The sequence below is a fragment of the Phaethon aethereus genome, assembly GCF_964289735.1.
Source record: "Phaethon aethereus genome assembly, chromosome: 1".
NCBI lineage: Eukaryota > Metazoa > Chordata > Aves > Phaethontiformes > Phaethontidae > Phaethon > Phaethon aethereus.
The window spans coordinates 139,220,929-139,244,329 of record NC_138575.1 but is presented as its reverse complement, the minus strand read 5'-3'; the positions used below and the strand labels follow the sequence as shown (position 1 = coordinate 139,244,329).

Below are 23,401 nucleotides of genomic sequence, written 5' to 3'. Positions count from 1 at the left end.
CTGCTTCACATAACTGCATTCTTAGCAGGAGCCACAAAGCTAAAAGTTTTGGAAACATAAAACCAAACCGTTTTGCATTTTCTAAAACATTTTTTCAGTGTTTTAGTCCTACTGAAATGCACCTATGAATTCTGTTCAAATTCATTACCAGATTCCTGAAATTGTATTAATGATTACCAGTAAAAATGTTGTTGACTGATCCTTTCCGTTGTATGTGAGAGGGGTTTGGAAAACACTAAATGACTTTTCTGTCAGTTGGTGGTTCAATGCTTTCCAGAAACTATAGACATAGGGACCAACCACTGGTCTACTTTTCTGTGTGCTCCCCATTCCTGCTGGTGTTGCGTTCCTGAGCACACATCTGCTCTGAGGGTGCTGGTCCTGGGGCAGGTTGTTATCACTGATGGGCAAATGTCCTAGAAAAGGAAGATTTTCTTTTTTGTGTCTGGCCCACATAATTTTTACCGTTGTCAGTAGCCGGTGGCCACCGGGTGTCACTGTAGCTCTGTGTAACTACTGAGGAAAAACTAAAGGGTTAGTTTGGTACAGAGAGGATTTGAAGGATAGTTTTATTCTGCGTGTTTGGATTGCTAATGAATGTACACATCGAGAGTCCAATTCCGTTAAGTTCATAAATTATAATTTTGCACCTGTATTGTTTCTGTACTGAAATCACCCTTCTAAAAGGTTGCTGCACTGGCACCAGTAAGGCTATAGGAAAACATAGGTATCCTCCTCCCCTGCCCCTGGAATACAGCATGGTTTGAGACCTGCAGCTTAGTATGTGTATGGAGACCCTGCATAAGGCCTGCTTACCTCAGTCAAATGGTGCACCTGCCTGGGACAGACTGCAGGATCAGGCCCTGCATCAGTTATGCCTTCCCTATTTGGCAATCAGTCAGTGTGAAAATGATAACATTTAAAACAAAAGCTTATGAGAGAGCACTGAAGGTCAGACAGCAAGCTGGTGTGGCTGTTTCTTTGCAAACTCATTATTGCCCCCAGTTCTGTGCTATATTCCTGCTTACATTGCAGCTGCTTCCCCAAATCATGGGGGTTTTTTTGCTGTTATTATAATTAGATATATCTTCCTTGCAACTCGATAATTTTTAATGCCACGGTTTCTTTTTCTGCATTTCTTTTCCCAGGCACATTAGCCGGAGTGATAGATTTAGCTGTGGATTGGATGACAGACCTGAAAGAGGGTGTCTGCCTGTCTGCCTTCTGGTACAGCCACGAGCAGTGCTGCTGGACATCTAATGAAACGACATTTGATGACAGGGACAAATGTCCCCAGTGGCAGAAATGGTCTGAACTTCTTGTAAGCCAGTCTGAGGTACGGGAGACCTGACTAGGTTGGGCTCACAGCAGGACAGGGAATGCCCTTGTTTCATACTTGCTGATGCTCCCTCCAGAGATTTCCTCTGAAAGAGAAAGTAATGAACTGAGAGCATCGCAAAAAAACCCAAACAGACAGACATTTCCACAAGCAGTATCTGCTTAACTTGGGAGAGATCCTGTTTCAGTGTCATGTGTGATGGAAATTGGAAAACTGTGAGATCTCTCTCTACCAAAACTGTTTCATAACACTCATAACATAATCACCAGGGGACCTGAGCCGCTATCTATTTTTTCTTTTAAACACAATTTTATGGGACAAAAAAGATGATCCCTGGCAAATACATTTCAGAGGAAATTTTTGGGACTGCAGATGGTTTTTATGTATTCAAATGCTGTGAGTAGTAGTGGGAGCCACATAAGAACCACTTGTTATGCCCTTGCAATCAGTTTCTCTATCAGATAGCAAAATATTTATCTAGCGCCAAAAGCTAGGGAAAAAATGGGCTTCCTGGGAGAGGGCCAAAGTGAAAAACTTGCATGGGGAGAAGACAGGAAGGGAAAAAGCTGATCTGGACTGACATGAAACTTACATTTTAAGATTTTTTTTCCTATCCTTTTTTAAATTGTAGTAATTTTAAATACAAAGAATGTTGTTTCAAAGCAAAGCAGGTGAAAGTTTTGTTTTGAAGACATCAGATGAAGCCTTTCTATACTCCTTTCAGCAGATGATACTTTTATGAAAAATAGCAAAAGGAGATTTTCTTTTCAAGCTAAGCTTTTCAATGTATTGAATGATACTGATCCCTTCACAACTCAAATGTTTTGGTAGAACCATTGTCTTGAGTACCCCTTCGCCCCATTTCTACAGGTGACTTGAACATGACAAAAACTGAATATGACCTGGAGGTGGGATGAATGTGGCTTTGAAGAGAACTGGGACTTTAAAAAAAATCTGGTAATGTGGTTTGGTGACTAACAGGAGAAGAAAACATATACTTCCATGGAAGAAATCATCTCCAGCCAGGCAATTAAAAAAAGGGTGATGGAGAGATTGTCTCAGATCTTACCCCAGTGCGAAGATGGTCTGGTCCCGCAGAAAGTGCTTGAGGGCACCTTTATCGCCATACAACTTTGTCATTCATGTTCCCTTCAGTGCCGCTTTAGGTTTACAGTACCAATAGTACTAGATGAGAGCGCCTGTGAATATGCATAGCCCAATTTTCCGTAGTTCTAATTAACCACAGCAAAAGTAGAGGGGTGCTCACTGTTCCTGAATATTCCCACCATTTGATCTCAGGCAGAAATCTCTGGCAGTCCACAGTGCCAAGCTTTCCTTTGCCAGAGGTTTGCTGGGTTCACACTGCTTGCTCTTCATCAACAGATGGTTTGGGTGGTTGTGTTTTTGTAACAGTGCAGAAATATTACCCTGGTATAAAGTTGCAGGATTGGGGATGATGATGTAATTTAAGAGAACAGAAAAATGTGGGAAGGGAAAAAAGAGGAGAATGTTACAATTGTTAGGGGATTTGGAAATCCTGTGCATGTGTTTGACATGCTGTTACTCTGAAAGGCTGCAATGTATGAACAGAGCATATCCTTGAGAAAATTTATTGCTTTCACCTGCTACCCGAAATCAGCAGTTGTGAATGCTGTATGCTGGGGCTGATAAGAAAAGTATCAGCTGGGCACTGTGAAAATTTACTCACTTTGTATTTAAATTGGGCTTCTCACCCCCTAGTATACTGTCACAGTGGGAAAAAAAGGTTAATCTTTGCTTAGTTTTAGGCTCTTTCTCAAAATAAATGGGCCTCTAAGATCTTGTGGGTTTCTGGCTGCCAAGGCCTGATGGATGCTGTAAATATTAATAATATAGCTGTCTATTACTGTTACATTGAAATCCCAGGCAAAGCCCAACAAAAACGTGAATATGGGAAGAAAAAATTCTGTTTTGCAGCAAAAGACTTACCATATGGGCAAGTTTTGCATGATTCCTGTAGTTGTAGAGGACTCTACAAGGGATCAAAATACACTGAATTTGACTGCTTTTCAGAATAATTTTGCCTTTTTTTTTTTTTTTTTTTTGGTATGTTGCTTTATTTTGTGCCTGCTATTTGGGTAACAGCCCTATAAAATGCACAGTGCACAGAAGGACTAATCTGGAGCACATTTTAGACAGAAAATCATAGAGTCAGAATAGTTTGGTTTGGAAGGGACCTTTAAAGGTCATCTAGTCCAACCTCCCTGCAACGAGCAGGGACAGCTTCAACTAGATCAATACTTGGAACAGTTTCCCTAAAGGTACTCTGGTCAGATGTGTCTTTTTTTTAAAGCATGACTATGTCTCTTTCTTATCATAGACAACTAAATTTGTCATTTTGAGAACTAAGATTTAGGTATTTTCTTCCTTGTGGTTTTGCTGATATATGGCTGTGATAAACCCTGTACATGTGTTCTCGCTGAGAATTGTGACATTTCCTATGGCATCTCCTGAAAATTTTTTTCATTTTAGTCGTCCTATAAAATGAGCCCAAAGCAGAGTCTTGATATAAATTATTGTGGAAAACATAATAGCCCATCCGAAACATACCAGGCTATGTTTTCTTCCCTAATTACTGTTTTGTAGGCCAATGGTAACCTTCATCCCTCTGATCCAGCACTGCTTCCAAAGAGCAGGTGAAGAATTTTTTGATGCAAGAGAGTTTCAAAACCTCAAATTCACTGGAGGAGTGGGTGTCTTAAAGCACATCAGATGCCATCCACTTCAGCTAGATCTCTAGCCAGTATCTGGTGATCTGGAGCTTCCCTATTCTGCAGATCCAGGTTGGTCCTAACCTGAATTTCACTGGAGCTGAGGACCCCATTTCTGGTGCCTCACATCTATCCAAAGCAGAGGGAAGAGCCCTGTGTCTTCCATGGCTCATGACACTGGATCCAGCAATGGACTGGATTCCCATCCCAGGGCTTCTGGATCTCCTGTCATGAAGCTGAGACCTGAAAGACAAGGAAGGCCCTCTATACTTGAGACACATTTCCCAATTTGTAACATCCACTGGAGGGAGTCTGTAAGCTGTGAGATGCCAAGTCAAGTCAGAGTAGAGCTCTTGGCCTCTGGAGGAAACAAGCATTGGTCAGCCATGGACGGCATCCTGAGAGATGTGTTTTATTTCAGTATTCTGAGTTTGTGAGGGTTGTTTTCAATTGTCTCCATTTGTACATAAATTGGACTGACACCAGATCTGAAATACTGTGAGGTCTTGCAAACTAAAATACAATTTTCTTCAGTTTCCCTGCATGCTTCATTACTATTGCTGCCAGGGTAAGTCCTATGAGCCACTAGTGGAAAAGGTCTTAGCAGAACCATCTCTGCTGATGAGAGTTTTTGGTCTCTGATTCCAGTGAATGTGCTTAAGATTCTTACTGATTCAGGGACTTAGTAATGGAATGTAATGAGTGAGAAATGAGCCATTTGCTATACTGAGTTACTACTACTTTACTTCCCAAAGGTTTTCTTATTACTGATTATTAGAAACTCCTGCAATTGGACCTGCAGAATGCCAGATATCTGGAAAATGTAACAATGAGAGCTGTCCCAAGGGATAAGACTGAACTGGCCATATAGACTCTTCTGTGGTCCTGCCAACAGGGCTGTAGGTGTATGTGTGATTGCAGTAATGAGATGACATAGTTTTCATGTGACCTCTGAGATGTAACAGAAGAGGAAGTAAAGAGAAACAAAGTTAATTTGACTCCAGTGAATTTAGAAGCAAAACTGCAGCTTTCGCTCAACATTTTAGGGCTAAATTGCTGTAATGGCATTGGTCTTCTTTGGAGTTACTCCAGATTAACACTGAAAGGAGAATTTTTCCCTGGGGCAATATATCCATAGCTTTGTCTAGAGGAAGGGTAAATATTGCCATAGCTGTTTGTAATTAAAAGCACTAGGAGAAGACATTCATGATGAATTGAGATCATCTTCAGCTGTGGCAACAAAGATCCATGGTTACTACAGACAGATGTCAATCACTGTAAGTGTGGGATCCGTGACTGCTTAGTCTCAGGGCATTGAGGGGGATAGCATCGTATTGCTCTTCTGCTGTTACAAGAAAAGCCATCTGCTAACTTCAGCAAGCACAAGAGGACCTTAACAAATTGCCCTTCTTCCAAATATATCCATAAGGATAAGGGCAGTAGTTTCTTTACTGTATTTTCAATTGGATAGAGACCCGGAAAATGAAGCTAGCAAACATTCTTTCTGTTAAAGGTTGATTCCTTGCAGGCTTGCGAACAGGGAGACTTCTCAGCTCTAGGTTTTTTATGACTGGGAACTGGGCTTGGCCAGTTCTGCTAACTGAAGACATGATACAACTGATTAATGCCTGTTTTCCTACTTGATTTATCATAATGTTGATATCCAGGCTGCTGTCCTGCAGAGCAAAGACAGGGGCCCTGATGTTCTTGAGCAGCTGGGATTGTATCTGGTAGGAAGAGTTCACTTAGAGGTGAAGGATTCGTATCAATTCATGCACTGAGGTTCATCTTTTTATTCTGCAGTGTCATGTTGCTAGAAGAGATTGTTTGAAGACTTAAGCTCCTTTTATCAATTCAATGCCTCTGACTAGATTCTCTTGTCTGTGTAGGAGGGGTTTTCCAAATTAATCTAAAAATTATGCTTGTGAAGAGGGAGGTGTATTCTAAGGCAGATTTTAACAACAGTTTTGACTTCACCATTGGAGACACGTAGAAAGCCTGAAGGTCACTACTGACTATGCTTTCACTATGGCACTGCACAGTCAACCATTGCTAATGATCATTAACAATTCCATTCTGTCAGTAAAGCTATTCAGTTTGAAGATAGGTTTTATTATTGACTGGACTGCTTTTTAAATATCAGGGCAAAAATTATTGAGATGTGTCTGAGTGGGATCTGCCAAGCTATTGTGTTTTCAAATGTGTTTTTCAACCCTATCATAGATAGCGTCATATAGAAGGAAAGAATTTATTTATGGTTTTACCCTTCCTGTTTGTGAACTGAACTGGCTACTGATATACAGAGGGATGTAATTTGAAAAGATCAGCATCTGCATGGATAGTTGACCTTTGAATACCAGCCCTTGGAAAAAGATGTATCAGGGTCTCATCCCCTATCACCCACCATGGGATGAAACAGCAGATTCCATTATTAGGTGCTTTTTTATCAATTACTTTTGCCCTTATGACAGATCTGTTTGATGTTTTGGAACTTTTTGTGGTTGGCTTAATTTTTTAGTGCTTGAAAGATGCTCTGTTTAAGGTGTTTGAGTCCCTTGCAAACAGACTGTATGGACTGGGTTAGGTATATATTAGTATGATGCTTCTCTCCATGAGTAATAAAATTGTTGGAGTATATAAAGTCATTTGTCCTTTCTGAGAAAAAGCAGCAGCTAGCGTGTAAATGAAAAGACCAGGCTCCATGTCATCATGATCCCTAGTAGAAACATGAGATTTAACAACCTGCATTTGTCTAACAATGTTTGTTACTGTTATTTTTCTAGGGTGCAAGTGCTTACATTCTAAACTATTTTCTATACATTATGTGGGCTCTATGTTTTGCTTTCCTGGCAGTCTCCCTGGTCAGAGTGTTTGCTCCCTATGCCTGTGGCTCTGGAATCCCAGAGGTGAGTTTTTCTTTGTGGATGAATATCAAAAAAACATGAAAACAAAGACAAGATAATTTGCTACCTTTTCCCATTCCAAAACTGTACTATGAGATAGCATTTGAACAAGAAGATTGTCTTTCCATCTCATCTATCTTCATTCCTTTGTCTAACTTGCCTTTATGGTGCCCATCTAAATTTTCCATAGTAGAAAATGAATATTTGAAATGCCACTGTGAAAGTTTAATGTACATACTTCTTCATTGCCAGAGCATGAATTAAAAATCAATGGCTCCCAGTTATCACTTTATGGACTATAACTATTTGTGGCTGAGGCACATACTCACTAAAAGTTTATATAGAATTTTTCTTGGATAAAATTACTTGTGCCAGTTACAAAACCAGTCATTTTCTAGGCTAGGCTTTAAATAAAACAAAAATAAAATGAAGAAGGAGGGCTACAAAGCTAATGCTTCCTAAACTACTGAAGATGCGAGTTGCCCATCATTTGGGATGCCTGAAAATTGTCTGGCTGTCCATCTTCTGCAAATTGTGTCCTTGTACACCATGTCATGCTGGCATGACAGCGTTATGGCAGCCAAAATCTTCACTTGTCTTTTTACATATTGAGCCTCAATCCTTATTTAAGCTGTTAAAATGACGAACCCTGTAATTCAAGCAGCACAGCTACACAAAAATTTTGAAATCAGGGCATTCTTTTGTTAAAAGTGCTATAAATCCACTGGGATTATTATGTAGGAATCTGGCAGACAGAATCAACAGCACAAATTTTAGAAATCTTGGTATATTTTTTTCCTTCATCTCTAGAAGAAGCATCCAAATGTTTCATAGCCAATCAGCAAAAAACCCCACTGCAAATAATTCAGAATATTTAAATCACTTCCATGTTTCAAAGTGGTCACATGTGTGTGTTTGTTACATATTTGATATATCTGTAAGTGTTTTTAAAAAGTTTTCATACTTAACTGTAAATCTAGTTTCTGAGTGGTAAGCCTCTTATGTGAGGTGATGCTCAGCTCCAGTTCATTTCCAGGGCTAGAATCCAAACCCAGATCCTACCTTGCATCTATTCTAGCCACTCACATGCAAAATTAGAGGAAATGTGTAAAAATAAGATCTCTTGGACTTTCTCATTTCATTATACTTGCATACTTTTATGGCATGGCCATCCCAAATATTTAGAACTTCTTTTTCCTTATTTTAACTGGGAGAAGTCTGTGGTTGTTTATTTGCTTTTTTTCTGCTTTGTTAAAGTTGGGTCTAGTTTAACTCTGATCCTGTAAGCCAAGGAGATATGTAACAGTTTCATATTTCTATTGATCTCTGTAAGACTCCTTACTGATGCAGGGGACCACCTATACGAACAGTAAAAGTGTGGTCTGCTTAACCCCTGCTCATCTATCACTATGGGAAAATTGCCCTACTTATGGTTTCTTTCTCTCCATCGCTGTCTCTTTGCAAGCAGTCTGAATTTTTTTTTTTTTAACTCTGCTGGGGTTTTAACTCCATTTGCAAGTGCAGAGTAGAAAAGGTTTCTTCAGCTCTTCAACATGTTCTTCCTGCTTTCCAGATAAAAACCATCTTGAGTGGGTTCATTATTAGGGGCTACCTGGGAAAGTGGACACTTTTAATCAAAACAGTCACCTTGGTTCTGGTGGTGTCTTCAGGCCTCAGCCTTGGGAAAGAGGGGCCATTAGTCCACGTGGCCTGTTGTTGCGGAAACTTCTTCAGCAGCCTTTTCTCAAAGTACAGCAAGAATGAAGGAAAGAGGAGAGAGGTGAGGTTGGCTTAAATCATCTCTAATATCCCTGTCCAGATACTTGGCGATTCAAAGGACTCATGCCTTGTACGTAAATGTTTGCTTTGTAGGTGCTCTCAGCTGCAGCTGCTGCAGGAGTTTCTGTTGCCTTTGGGGCTCCGATTGGAGGTGTGCTTTTTAGTCTGGAAGAGGTGAGGCCTGGCAGTTCCCTTGCTTCAATTAGTATATATTCATTTGATACCTTTTTCTAAGATTCCTCTTTATTTTTCAAATATTTATATGCTTATTTTTCTTCTAAAGCAAAAATAATCTTTGGTTTCTAGTAATAAGAAATAGCCAGGTACTTCAGCCTAATTTGAGCAGAATAGCACTGCCTTTCTGGAAACAAATGAAATGATTCAATCTGGAAATGTGTCCCTGTGCTGTGGTTTCTCCAGCTTTCAGCTTGCTGCAGCATGGGCTGAGCTGTTGGAGTCTTATCATCTCTAGCCAGCAACTTTGGATTTAGATTTATCAATTTTTAACTGGTTGATGCTTCCTATCTGAAAATGCCTTTTTTGATACCTTTGTGAACACATTCTGGCTGTGGTAAGGACTAGTGCTCCCAGTAAAGTCAGACACAGAGTCACAGGTGAAACACATGATGATGGCAAATTAAAGCAAACACCCTCTGTCATACCCAGTGAAGTGTTTACGGTCTCTGCTTGGTTTTAGGTCAGCTACTACTTTCCTCTGAAAACCCTCTGGAGGTCATTTTTTGCTGCTCTCGTGGCTGCCTTCACACTGAGGTCCATCAATCCTTTTGGAAACAGCCGGCTGGTCCTGTTCTATGTGGAGTACCACACCCCCTGGTACATGGCTGAGCTCTTCCCCTTCATCCTGCTCGGCGTCTTCGGCGGCCTCTGGGGAACTCTCTTTATCCGATGCAACATCGCCTGGTGCAGGAGGCGAAAAACCACCAGGCTTGGGAAATACCCAGTGCTGGAGGTCATAGTGATAACGGCTATCACCGCCATCATCGCCTACCCTAACCCCTACACCCGGAGGAGCACCAGTGAGCTGATCTCGGAGCTCTTCAATGACTGCGGTGCCTTGGAGTCCTCGCAGCTCTGCGACTATATCAATGACCCAAACATGACCCGGCCGGTCGATGACATTCCCGACAGACCTGCCGGCCCCGGGGTCTACACTGCCATGTGGCAGCTTGCCTTGGCTTTGGTGTTTAAAATTGTCATCACGATATTCACTTTTGGCATGAAGGTAAATCGGGGACAAGTGCAGAATCTGTTGGGAGCATAAGGCACAAATGGGTTGCCATCAGCAGCTGTGGTCTATCTAGCAGGGTTTGTGTGTCTCTTACCTACACCCAGCCATGCAGGTGTAGTTGACATGCCTGCTGGTTCACCTGCCTGCCAGCACCTTGCTCTGCAGGCCCCTGTTGCAGCAGAGGGATGAGCCTTGCTCTTGCACCTTCTAGTCATCCACAGTTTTATTAAGTGAAAAAGAAATCTGGGCAAGAATTTAAATTGTTGCCAACAAGCAAATTCAAGATGATTCCCACTGCAGCTGTCTTTCATCTCTTCGGGGATATTGACTATTTATATTGTTGTTTGTCTTCTTGGATTGATGTCTTAATGTGCCTTAAGGTAGCTATATTCAGGGAAGTAATATCTTTGAATTTACCGATTTACACATTGAAAACCTCACAAAAATGTAAAAGTAGCTGAAAAATTCTATTTTTTAATCATTTTAAGGACTGTATCTCAGAAAAAAAAGAGGGAATGATTGGGAGGATTGACAGATTTTATCGTTTGATTATTCTGGATTTGCAGCTTTTTCATTCCACTCCTCCTCCTCCCCATACATGAGTGATGAAAGGTCCAAGAACAATTTATCCAAGCTTTCAATATATACAAAGCTGTTTGTCATGAGTTTTATATATCTGATTGCTAGAGCCCATATCAAACACATATCTGCCTGTCTACAGCTCCCGTTATCTGAGCATTTATTTCTGGATCAGATTGCAGCAGATGATGGGAAGTTTTTCTGAGTTACACACTATGTGTTATGCCATACTCAAAGCTGAAGCATCTCATCTTTCTCTTAAAAACTGAGCTGGAACTGAGGATCCATCTTTTAGAAGGCCTGTTACCTCAAAAGTAGTGGGAAGTTTTTGGAGTTTTGCCTCTTTCGTGTTTTCTCCATTTGGGATGTCCTTGATGACAAAAACTATTGAATGGTAGAAGGTCATGTAGGACCAGTGACTGAGCCCTGCTGATTTCCTGAGCACAGAGAAGGAATGGGAGTTTAAGAGCTCAGGGGTAATATCTCTGGAGGAAGGTTTGAAATGAGATGCCCTTCACTGCAGAAAGTGATTTGTGCTGGGGCTGGCAGCCAGTTGTTATGCTTGTTCATTTGTTTAAAAATTTCTGAGTTTGGTTCTTTGTTTGATATGTGATTCTTTATTCTATATATTTAAATTTTTTTAGAAACAGTTGACAGTTTCAACTATTATGGAAAAGAACAGACAAAATAGCTTTACCCACCAAATCTAGAAGGCCCAATCCAATTGTGTTAGCAAAATTAACACTGTGGTAGGACAGATAGCGCCTGCTGTTATCAGCCCTAAAACCCCTGGGCCATGCTGAGGTTGTTAGTTTAGTTGTCTAGGAAGCTCGAAGTATATCTTCAGAATTAGAAAAATATTACAAACTTTCCTCTCTAAAACCAACAAAAACTCCATGCAAGCCCTTGCAACAGATCTGAGTCATCTTCTTCACCAAGGAAATTGATCTCCAACTTGACGGGTACACTTGACATCTAAGAGGAAATGCACGTAGACAAGGCAAAGTGAATCTTAATTTTCTTTGGGTTTTTTTCCCCCCCTCATTTCAGTACTGTTTTTTGATGTTTTGTGTAGCAGACAACAAGGCAATGATTCATATTGCTTCCTGGAGAGTATATAGCTAACTGCGATGACTGCCTTTGAGCAGTCAGCCTCCTTTCTCTAAATTTTTATTGTGTGTTTGACATTTAATTTAAAATCTGGTCTGATTTAGGCTGAAAGAGTGGTAATAAAACCCTAAAGTACTCTGTGTGATAGGGGTTGAAATCAAGATGTTATTTTCAGTTAAGCTTATTCTCAAGCCCATGACAGAACCATCAGCAGCTCCTGACTTCCGGCTGAGAAAGCAATAAAGGCAAAACCAGGAGCATCTTGACTTTAAAAGCAAACTGTTATTCAGAAACACCATTTATCTATCAATTTCAGTATGATGCAGCAGACAGAATTCAAAATTACTTGAAAAAATGCATTAAAATTTTATAAAGCTATTAACACACATGTAGCCACACAAGCTCAGTCACGGCAGAAACATGTCTCAGATCATGGAGAACATCACTGTAGGATGCCAAAAGGCTACATCCTTCTCAGCTAGCATTTAATAAGGAAACGGGTTCTCTTACCACTAACAATAAATTGTTTAATCAATAAGTTCATTACTAGTCATTTTTGTCAAGGTGCTCATGTGTCCATATGTTATTCAAGATCCCTTCAGGTCTTTTCATTCCCAGCATGGCTGTTGGAGCCATGGCAGGCAGGATGGTTGGGATTGGAGTAGAGCAGCTGGCATATCACCATCATGACTGGATCATCTTCAGGAACTGGTGCAGACCTGGGGCAGACTGCGTCACGCCAGGACTTTATGCTATGGTGGGAGCGGCAGCTTGCTTAGGTACAGTACCTGCTGATCATTGCTTCCTGCATGGGTAACACTGATGTCTGGGGACCTACAAATTGTTTATGAGGGCTTTGTGTTTGTGTTAGGCACTATGCTGGCATTTCTGGGTGTAATAGATACGATGGGCTAAAGCATGGGTTCCTCAAATGGTGTCTTCAGTGATCTGCCAGGCAGTCAACAAAAGAGAGGCCTACTCCTTGTAATCTGCCAAAAAGCACATAGAAGGAAAGAAAAACTTAAAGGTAGGCTACAGGTTTCCAAAAAAGTGTGTTTTTTGCTTGGTTTTTTTCCCTTTTGATGTAATGAAATCCACTGTAGATGGACTAATGCTACTTCCTTGTTTAGACTGTGCTCTCTGTCAGTGCAGGGAACAAACTTCTCAGTTCTGGCCAGATTTTAAGCTACACAGAGGTAAAAATTCTGGGTCTTGTTTTGGCTGTGTGTCACATTATGGTCAACTGGGCTGTCTTTTGGTTTTTGTTTTGACCATAGGCCAATATCTGATTACATTCAATCAATAGGATTTATTGGATATAACAGGAATGATCTGTTAACTATTAAAGCAAGATCATTGAATAATACCTCACATATCAAATTTCTAGTCATAGATACAACAGGAATGTTACAAGCATACCATCTGAACATGTTTTTGCCTTATCATATATTTCCCCTTCTGTAATTGAATGTTCTAACTAACTGCTTTGTTGTTGTCATTGATACTGTCATTAGATGATGAAATAATAGTGGGGAGGCATAACACACAACTGATGTAATTAGGTAGACTTGAAATGAATGATGTACTTAAAGAAGAACTGGAAAAGTTTCAGTTTCAGAGCCTCTTGTCAGAAAAGTAAGATCGCTTGTGTGATCAGTTATAGAGAAAGGATGGGTGGGATTTGCTTGTCTAAATTTTATGTCTGTAATGTAGACATCAGCATCTGAGCCAGCTCTGTTGATACCCTTCACAGTCAAAACAGAAAAATGAGGTACTGGAAAGATCAGTCTCATCTGGCAATAGATGTCTAAAAGCAGGCAAACGGACAGATGAATTTGTCCTCAGAAGTGCCTGTTTCTCTCCAGAGATTACAAAGGCAATCTGGATCCACCCCTTTGGATGTGGACACCTACAGCAGTGTAGACACATTAAAATAGCTAGGATGAATCTTACTGTCAAAAAGAGTAAAGTGCTTCCTCTTGTCCATAAATGATCTTAATGTTTATAAAAGAAATGATACACAAAATATTTGCTCTGCTATGCCAGTTGATCTGTTAGTCAGCAATCACTTCCTCTTTTAAAAGGTCCAAATAAAGGTGCAGTGATTTTAATAGTATGGTGAGACATACAGCAGAATGGTCACTGCTCATTCTTAAGCCCAAGACCTGTCTTGCTTAGAGTAAGAGACACAGAGTATTAAATGATCCTTATTCTGGTATCTGCTTTCCGCTTTTCAGAGTCAGAAGTTTAAGGCATTCCTCAGATGAAAGTCGTATCCGGACCATTGTGTTAAATAACCTACAATTTAATTGTCCTGTGTGCTGCTAGATTAAAAGCATCTCGTAATGACCTGTTTCTGATTTCTCTCATCTAAAATGGTGCTGTATTTTGAGGCCTAAAAATAGCAGATTTATTACATTTACCTTTTGAACAGAGGCAAAGAAATGTTACCTAATAATTCAGTGACACATACACATTTGTCTGCAGTTATGTGATTATTTTTATCCTTTAATATAAACTGAGGGAGTAAGGAGCTCGCTTATGAAATTAATACAGAAAGACTAGATTGAAAAATACAGCTAAAACTCTGTCTATGGCTGCATGCCTAAATGGCCTCAAACCAAGATGTATACAGTTCAAACTATGTTATGCTGATATCAAAAGCTAGGGTTTAAGCTGTAATGTAGCTCTTGCAGTGGCCTTAAACTATCCTTACATAGGATTTTGCAACCATGGTGAGCCCAAAGATAATGCTTATCTTTCTCTTCAGTATGAATGCAATAGGTAAGCCAATGTGAAGGCCAGCTCCCAGTACCCCCAGTGCTGTGCTCCCACCTGCCCCAGCCACGGTACTTAGCTGATTCTTGGAGTCATTTTAGAGGGCTAATGGCAGGATTCAGTTTTAGTTTCTCAAGTATCCAGTATAGCTGGGGGTTTTTTGCATGCTTTCCAGTTTGATAGCTCAGTTGTTTGGTATTCATTATTTGTTTTTCAGTGTTAGCATCTTTGGCTTCAGTGAGTTCACTTAATCTTTTTGATGAAAATTGCATCAGATGAAAAATCTTTCTTTAGTGAAATAAGTCCCAAACTACTTCACAAAGTGTAAGGGCAAAGTACTCAGCTTAAATAATCTCATGCCTTTTTGAGTGTAAGGCACAAAAATACAAATGAGTTGCTTTGTATATATACTTCAAGAGCACTGAGGGAAACTTGACTTCTTTCATTGTTTTCAGGTGGTGTTACCCGAATGACAGTCTCTCTGGTGGTGATTATGTTTGAACTAACTGGAGGGCTGGAGTACATTGTACCTCTTATGGCTGCAGCTGTCACAAGCAAGTGGGTGGCAGACGCCTTTGGGAAAGAAGGGATCTATGAAGCTCACATTCATCTGAATGGTTACCCATTTCTGGATGTGAAAGATGAATTCACCCACCGAACATTGGCAACAGACGTCATGAGACCAAGGCGTGGTGAAGCTCCTCTCTCTGTTCTGACGCAGGACAGCATGACGGTAGAGGATGTTGAGACACTAATCAAGGAGACTGACTACAATGGCTTTCCAGTAGTGGTTTCAAAAGACTCGGAGAGACTTATTGGATTTGCACAGAGACGAGAGCTGATTCTTGCAATAAGTGAGTACAGTATCAGTGTACATATTTGGTTTTGACAGGTTAGTATGTTACCAGTGTTATTCACCTTGAAGAATGGGTAAGTAAGAACTGAACCTAACTCTTTCCCCAAGTCTGGCTTTTACTAGCTGCTAGGACCCATAGCTGGAAGCTTTTCTATTGCAACATACCACCTAGTAGAATTCTGTGGGCTTTACTTTTGTAGGCTTAATTTTGCTGTCACTCACAGTACCATATGATTCTGCTAGAGACAACAGAGATAAACCTGACTCGTATGGCCAGAATTTTTGTCAGAACCAGATCAAAAGCCACTGTAATGCTGAACTTCCTGCAGTCTCCATGGGCTGCTGGCAGCAGCTGGGGCAGTCGTGAAGCTTTGTCTCCCTGTGACGAAGTGCAAGTCCATGTGCTTCTTTCTGCTGCATTATCTCAGTTTTTTCTCACAGGCAGGCCTTTTGCACTAGGGGTGGAAAGCATTTCAGTGGAGAATGTTGTTTGGTAAAGACGGCTGAGTTTTGTCAAGCATTCAGTGGACAGCTGGCTGGTTACCTGAGAACCCGATCCAGGTCATTACAGGTTTTGACCCATCAGGTCCTTTCCTGGTTGGCCTGATGGCTAGGTGGGGATTGAAAAGACAGGTATGTTGGATGAAAGCAAGTATTCCCACCTTCCCTGCACCCAGGGCATCCAGTGCTGCAAGCCTGGCAAATCAACCTGTTGTGGTTTAACCCCAGCTGACAACTAAGAACCACACAGCTGCTCGCTCACTCCCCCCTGGTGGGATGGGGAAGAGAACCAGAAAGTGACAAAACTTGTGGGTTGAGATAAAGACAGTTTAACAGGTAAAGCAAAAGCCATGCATGCAGGCAAAGCAAAACAAGGAATTCATTTGCTACTTCCCATTGTTCAACCACTCCAGGAAAGCAGGGCTCTATCATGCATAATGGTTACTTGGGAAGACAAACACTGTAACTCCGAACGTCCTCCTCTTCCTTCTTCTTTCCCCCAGCTTTATATACTGAGCATGACGTCATATGGTATGGAATATCCCTTTGGTCAGTTGGGGTCAGCTGTCCCAGCTGTGTCCCATCCCAGCTGCTTGTGCACCTCCAGACTCCTCTCTGGTGGGGTGGGGTGAGAAGTAGAAAAGGCCTTGATTCTGAGCACTGCTCAGCAATAATGAAAACATCTCTGTGTTGTCAACACTGTTTCCAGCACAAATGCAAAACACAGCCCCATACCAGCTACTGTGAAGAAAATTAACTCTATCCCAGCCAAAACCAGCGCACAATCCCACAGTCTGCTCCCAATTCTGTCAGTCTGGTGACATTGAGGACCAGCTGGGCAGACAGGCAGGATGCTGGCTGGGCATGGTTGCCTTATACGTTGCAGGGGAGTGGAATATCTGGCATATCCAAATCTCCTTGACATGGAATTTTTCCTCTCTGTGTGGGCTTTTTTCGTCCCTCCACTTTAGGCACCTTTAAAAAGCTGTTGTGTCAGATGGAAACTCCCATATTCTTCAGAAAAGAAAATCCATAAACAGAAAAACAGGGCTATTTTAGAGGGCCACTTTCCTGATCATTTCTCACAAAGCTAAAATAAAAATAGAAATAACAGTGCTCTTTAAAGCACATGTTTTTTTAATGCATAATTATTTTCATCTCCTGCATGTAAAAAGACTCTAAGTGATTAGACCTAAAATATATATTCATTTACTTAAGGACACTCAGCTGTTACTTGATTCCCTCTCATCCCATAGCAGAAAGTCATCAATGCTGCATCAATACTACATGCAGAAGAAGAAAAGAAATGACAGAGCCCAGTTTTCTCGCCTTAAAATGTAGTGCAGAGTTCTCTTCAGTAAGAAATTTTCTCATTTTTTCCCTTCTGTGGTGTAAGTTGTCATTTCAGTTAAAGAAGATAGTTTATGAACTGAATTAATTTTGCATTTAGTTATACCACTAATTTCTCAAAACACAGGAAAGCAGAACAGGCCTTACTGCCAGTTCTACAGCTCCTCTAATTGTACAATTTTAATTTAATTTCCAAGGAGTGTGGGAATCTAACTTTTTCATTAAAAGCCCACTGTCACTGGTTGCTCCTTCCTCCCTCCTCCAAAAACAAGCAAAAAAAAAAGTCCCCATGAAGTTATAATCCTCTGTATACCAAACTCAGTATAAGAGGATTTTAAAGCCACCAAGATGAAGTCCAAGGCTGCTAGCTGCAATATCCCTTTCAAACAACCGATTTTCTCAGGGAGCTAATCTTCCTTCAGTAGAAACAAAAGATGCCTTGTATGACCAAGCTAGGAAAGTAAATATGTGTCTGAAGTTTCACCAAATGTGTAAATGCCAAGAGCTGATGGCATTTATAAAGTAGTTTGTATTTTATCCTGCTTTTGGTAATGATTTTCAAATGTTTTCTGCATTTCCCTGTGAGAAGTAGAAAAGCCTTAATTAGATGTATGTGGCCTACCCCATCTCAGTCTTTTATACCATCCATGGCATGTCATGGCTGTAACGCTTGCTGCCATCCTAAATTTATAGCCTTTTGTGTCTCCTTTGCAGAAAAGTATGTCAGTGGGAAAACTGCATGGAGTGAAGATGCAGAGCCCTTATTTTAAAAGCAGAAAGATCAGGCGTTGTCTGAAGCGAGTCAGAGAATATTGAGGAACTGAGTCATGTCTGAATGGGCTTGCTAGGAGATGTGTGAAAATGTCCAGCTATGCACTGATAACAAAGAAATCAATTTAAAATAAACTCAGCGAACATTTTAGATCAAAACGCTTTCCTGTTTGAAAACTGTTTCTTTGACATCCACATTGCTCTAATTAAGAGCATATTTCATAGGATCTAAGGCAGAACTGAGATTTAAAATCAAAAACTTCACTGCATAGATAAGTTTTCCTGAAATCCTCAGTCGTCAGGGAGGTTTGATGACCTTTTTTCTGTTGGGCTGAGTATGACAGCTTCTGATGTCATTCTGTGCTAACTCTGTGATAAACAGTTAATTTTTCCAGTATGATTTGTCTTTGAGACTTAAAATATGGATTCGGTTTCACTTTTCCAAAAGACACAGTATATGGTTCCAGTACAGGGCAGGGCAAAACACTGGTTTTTTTTATTCTCCTGTTCAGGTTCTTATCTCCTGCTCAGCCTGACAGCATCCAGAGATACTGGAGTTATGTCTGAGAACAGTATGAGCCCCATCTGTGCCACACTGTAGCCAGGGAATGAGGTCTTCTGAAAAGCAGAATCAGGCCCATACCAGCATCTCTTCTTTCACTGCATTGTGCTCTGCAGAATGTCTCCTCAGTTTGAAAAAGCTTTGGTATCTCTATAGGACAACATGTTATCCTCTGTAGAGATATGCTTTCAACCAAGAAGCTTCAGCTTCTTTCCCTGGCCCAATAAATTGTGCATCAGCAGTGTGGTGGCCCAGTGAATATTCTGGGGAAGTACTCTGATTCCCTTATGCAAATGACTTCTTGGATAAAGGCAATTGCCATTAAGTCCCACATCAAATACCAGTTCACACATAGCTCTCTACCTTGAGATTTACCCCTACGTCATTTCTTTCTTAGTAAGTGGAGCACTAAGCACGCTCTAGAAATGCATCCAGTCCCTGCAAAGTGAATGGCAATGACACTTCCAATCACTCAAAAGCACCTTCAGCAGGGTTGTGTCCTTCCACTTGTCCTTGTTGAGCAGGCAGGAAGGTCAGGCAGGCAGAGTCTGAGGTGGACACTCTTAGAGGCACCTACTTTACAGTCTTACAGAGGGGAGTATTTGACCTTGTAAAGCTGCTCTTAAATTTGGCCAGCTTCAGAGGCATCGTACAAAAGGCAGAGTCTTGGACACAAACCAGGTGTCCTGTATAATGTATTTTTCTCAGTGTGGAGCTGAGAGAGCAACATAGTTAATATAGGCTGTGAACCCCTGAATATCAGAGGCCGTTTCACATTTGGGAGAACCAATTCACTCTCTAGCTATGACAAGAGCCTTCTGCATAGATTACTCTGTAAAACCAGACATCGTCATCCATTTGCTTTGTTCTTTCTCTTAAGCTGTCTCTCTCTTTCTTACCCACTGGCTGCAAAAATGATCTATTCTTCTCTTTTACCTTTACTCTAACTCCCTCATCCAGTGAGACTGCATACAAAGTCAACCATTTCTCTGATGCCACTGAATTTGCTCAATAGTACTACATCATTCAAATTTCTCTAGAGAGACGTTTGACTTTGAAGAGTGAAGTCAGGGCTTTGGCTAATCACTGTTGTCCGGGGTCGTTGCTGCCTTGGGAACAGCAATGGGGTAACTGAAATGCTTGGGCCTGTTGCTTTGGGTGCAGCTTTGGGAAGGAAATACCCAGCTGTCAAGGCTTTTTATCAAAGAGTGGGAGTTACCTTCAGTCTGATTAATGTTACCTCTTAGCACAGATCATATATCAAAGAGCTATGGAGGCATGTTCACACTTGAAATTAGATGTATGAATCAAAACAAGATGAGACAAAGTTAGCGTAATTTCTATAAGTTGCAATAGGGCTTGTAATATGTGGGGTGAGAAGGTTGAAAATCATATACTGTACTGATAGTAGGTCTGAGCCAGCACTGCTCCAGTTCCAGAAATATTACAAGACAATGATCATTAAAGGGAAAAAAATGCAGCTGGAACATGTTGCAAACCGTTACTGTCTACACATTACAAGTCACAGGAGCAGATTTCTGCACTTTGATTAATGGCAATGAGATCCAAGTATATATACTATGCTTTGAGTATGTCTGATTTGCTGTACCTCTCAAGAACAGAAGCAACCTATATTAATCAAGGATAATAATTCTAACCATTCCCAAGAATTTATACAAAAAAGAAAAAAAAAAAGAAGAAAGAGTTAAACCCTCAGAGCCAAACCATAATGGTGCTTATTCTGGGGAGAGAAAAGTTGTCTATCATTTGGAAATCTGTCTCATATATTGCTCACGCCCTGTAGTGTTGAGTAGAAATGAGGTAAACACTACCAAGAAAATAAACCACTTCAATGCTAAGAATTCTTCTTGGAGCATACTTTAAAGTAAAAGGCTTATACTGTTCATGTAAACTCTAGATGTAGTGTGAAGTTCAATTTATAGTTTGATTGAAGTATGAATGATAACTTTTGAATTTTTGAAAGTGGTTGAATAAGTACTTTTTAGAAAAACGTATCAAAACTAATTTACTGCTATATATCGTTCCTCCCTTTATTACTTACCTTTAAGTAGGATGTTAATTTTTTCTGCCCTTTTAAAATCTAAATATGCAAACAACATTTAAGGAATTAAGTGCAAAACCACAAAATTCACCCTGCATGCTAAAGAGGTGTGCCAGTCTAGAACCATTGTCCCTGGATCCCTGGGGCGTGAATTTGTCTTTCCCTAGCTTTGTGTTCATAAATCCATTCACCATACCCAGATTTCCCCAACTCCACTGGGAAGTCTGGGAACAAACATACTGCTCCAAGCCAGCTGGGACCATACACAGCTGTTGACTCCACTCCTTCGGGCATATAATAGAAGTTTCTGTTGTGATTCTCACAATGGAGGAAATGACACATAATCATTTGAATTCGACAGAAATTGGATTAGTGATGTTTGTGAATGCCATGAGCCTCATATTTATTCAGAAAAGCATTAATGCCAACCAAGCAAAAGTATGTGTTTGTAAAAATATTACTTACATTTGCTTCAAGAGAACAATGTCTCAAGGAAATTCAAGTTTGCTCCATAACCCCAACTTTTAGGACCTCAGTACCTTAAAGACAAAAAGCAACTAGTACCGTCGCTTTCCAAAGGAGGATAATTTTTTTTGTTTTGTTATCAAGCCTGACTCACCATATACCTTGATTTTTCTGTTGTACAGAGAATGCAAGACAGCGTCAGGATGGGGTGGTGAGCAATTCCATTGTGTACTTCACCGAAGACCCCCCAGAACTGCCACCCAACAGTCCCCATCCATTGAAGCTGCGGCGTATTCTCAACCTGAGCCCTTTCACTGTCACTGACCACACGCCAATGGAGACCGTGGTAGATATTTTCCGAAAACTTGGACTCCGGCAGTGTCTTGTCACTCGCAGTGGGTGAGTAGATGCTGACTCAAGCACATATAGAGAATCTCAGGAGATTTTCTTCAGCATTAACGCCACCACCATTTTTCCTGTTTTAAGGCAAGTGTATACAGTAACCTATTAATCAGCACCTCTGAGACAGTCAAGTGAATATTTTGATTTTGTCTATTTTGTGAATGGAAAAACAAGGGAAGCATGCCCAGTGTCTCTCCAGGGCAGCAAAAAAACCCCAGACTCAGAACAAAAATGGCCCTTGTTGGGTGTCATGTTTCATTCTGTTCTCCCGAATCCTTAGTGTATTGTCATTTAGATAAGGTAAAGATAAATATAAAATAAACAGTTCTGTCTCCCACTATCATTCAGTTTTCAACAGAGGCAGATCTGACAAGTAGTATTGTTTTGCAAAGGATGTGCCTGTTTCTAGACATCCAGCTTGATTAAATGTTTGTGAAGACTGTGATAAAGATGTCAGTGGAAGAAAAGTAATCTGTTCGGCTTTCTTTAATGGAAAATAGAAAGGCATATAAACCAAAAGTCCACAAAAAACAGCTGAAGAAGAATGGGCAAACACGAAATTAGAAGAGTCAAAAGCTGCATCATGTGCACTAGAAATAACATCCCATAATTCCAGTGGTATCTGAGCTATTTTGGGATTTAATGGTAAGAATAAACTTTACAACAGGATAGCAAAACCAGAGCCATCATTTTCAAATGCACAAGACTAAAATTTAGTCTTTTGCAAAAACCCTTTTTGTTATTCAAAAATATTGCATGCCAGCTGTTACTATAGATTCAATGTCCTCAGCACTAAGAAAATAAGGACCTTTATCAAGACACAGATTTAAGTCCTGATTTTAGGTGCCTGGATTTGGAAATTTTGATCTTGATTTCTAGCACTTACATGAAATGAAAGGTGGAAAATTATAACAATGACATAGTTTCAAAATGCAGTGCCTCATGGCCTTCAAGGACTGGAAGTAAAAGCCCTTGAATACTGAGGGTTAGGAAATTTTTTACTCTTGGGGCCATATGTTCCATAGACCTCATCTTTCCTGACAGATATAATTCATTTAGGATCATATAAATGAGAAATTATCACTCAAAGTTGAAGGAATTATGCTGTCATACAGTGAGAATTTCAGAAAGGCCATGCTTTAGCTTAGTTGGTGTATTACTAAACCCCATGCCCTAGCTCAGGGCACTGGTGTCTTGGTTTTGAGCTGTTAGTCCTCTGCAGACTGAGCCTAAGGAAACTCATTACTTTGTCATACAAAGTGTCAGTAGTTGTAGCTCCTCTTTCAGTCATGTTCCTGACAAAACCAGACAACAACCCAAAGTATTTAACTTAATGACCATGACCGGAGTAGTAAAAATACATGAGGTGAGAATGCTTTTTATGAAAGATAATCATTGTGGAATGGATGGGATGGACAGTCTTAATATGGAAGCGCGCACAAAATGACCCTGCAGCTGAACAGGGAGAAAAAAATGCATGATACATGAGATGATTGTTGACCTTTCCTTTCTTTTTCTCTAGGAGGCTGCTGGGTATCATAACTAAAAAGGATGTATTAAGACATATGGCTCAAATGGCAAACCAGGACCCTGAATCTATCATGTTTAACTAGACTGGTAGAGGAAGAAGAAAGTAACCCCAAAGGAATCCCTTCTAGATTAACACAAAGGCTATGTTCGGTGTTTCAATTTTGTTTAAAGAGAAATGTAATGTGTATGAGGAATGGCCCAATATGCCTCTGACAGAGGGATTGGATGCAGGATGGCACTTATTTAATGAGGAAGGCAGTTTAGAAGCTCTAAGCAGCTGCAGACATCAAGCTGTGTTTCCTTAATGAGATTCCCAACAGCTCAATTGGAGTGTTGGTGGGTGTAAGTGATGTGGTGCTTAGAGACAAAGAGCCAGGAGCACCAGTGGGTTCCATCAACATTCACCGTAACTCTC

At 40.5% G+C, this 23,401-nt stretch overlaps 1 protein-coding gene across 2 annotated transcripts in view; it reads left to right on the top strand.

Moving 5' to 3' along the window:
* Positions 1-23,069, top strand: part of CLCN4 (chloride voltage-gated channel 4) — a gene marked incomplete at its 3' end in the record, with an annotated part of 28,386 nt that extends 5,317 nt beyond the window's left edge. Inside the window, exons 3-11 of one of the 2 annotated variants that reach the window (XM_081997298.1) lie at positions 1,149-1,336; positions 6,873-6,995; positions 8,566-8,772; positions 8,865-8,945; positions 9,469-10,014; positions 12,302-12,488; positions 14,943-15,341; positions 21,237-21,453; positions 22,979-23,069. In XM_081997298.1, the coding sequence (XP_081853424.1) occupies positions 1,149-1,336; positions 6,873-6,995; positions 8,566-8,772; positions 8,865-8,945; positions 9,469-10,014; positions 12,302-12,488; positions 14,943-15,341; positions 21,237-21,453; positions 22,979-23,069 (2,039 nt within the window). Of the gene's footprint in view, positions 1-1,148; positions 1,337-6,872; positions 6,996-8,565; positions 8,773-8,864; positions 8,946-9,468; positions 10,015-12,301; positions 12,489-14,942; positions 15,342-21,236; positions 21,454-22,978 lie in introns of those variants that run through there. The other variant, XM_081997299.1, reaches the window with a different exon arrangement.
* Positions 23,070-23,401: the final 332 nt, after the last annotated feature.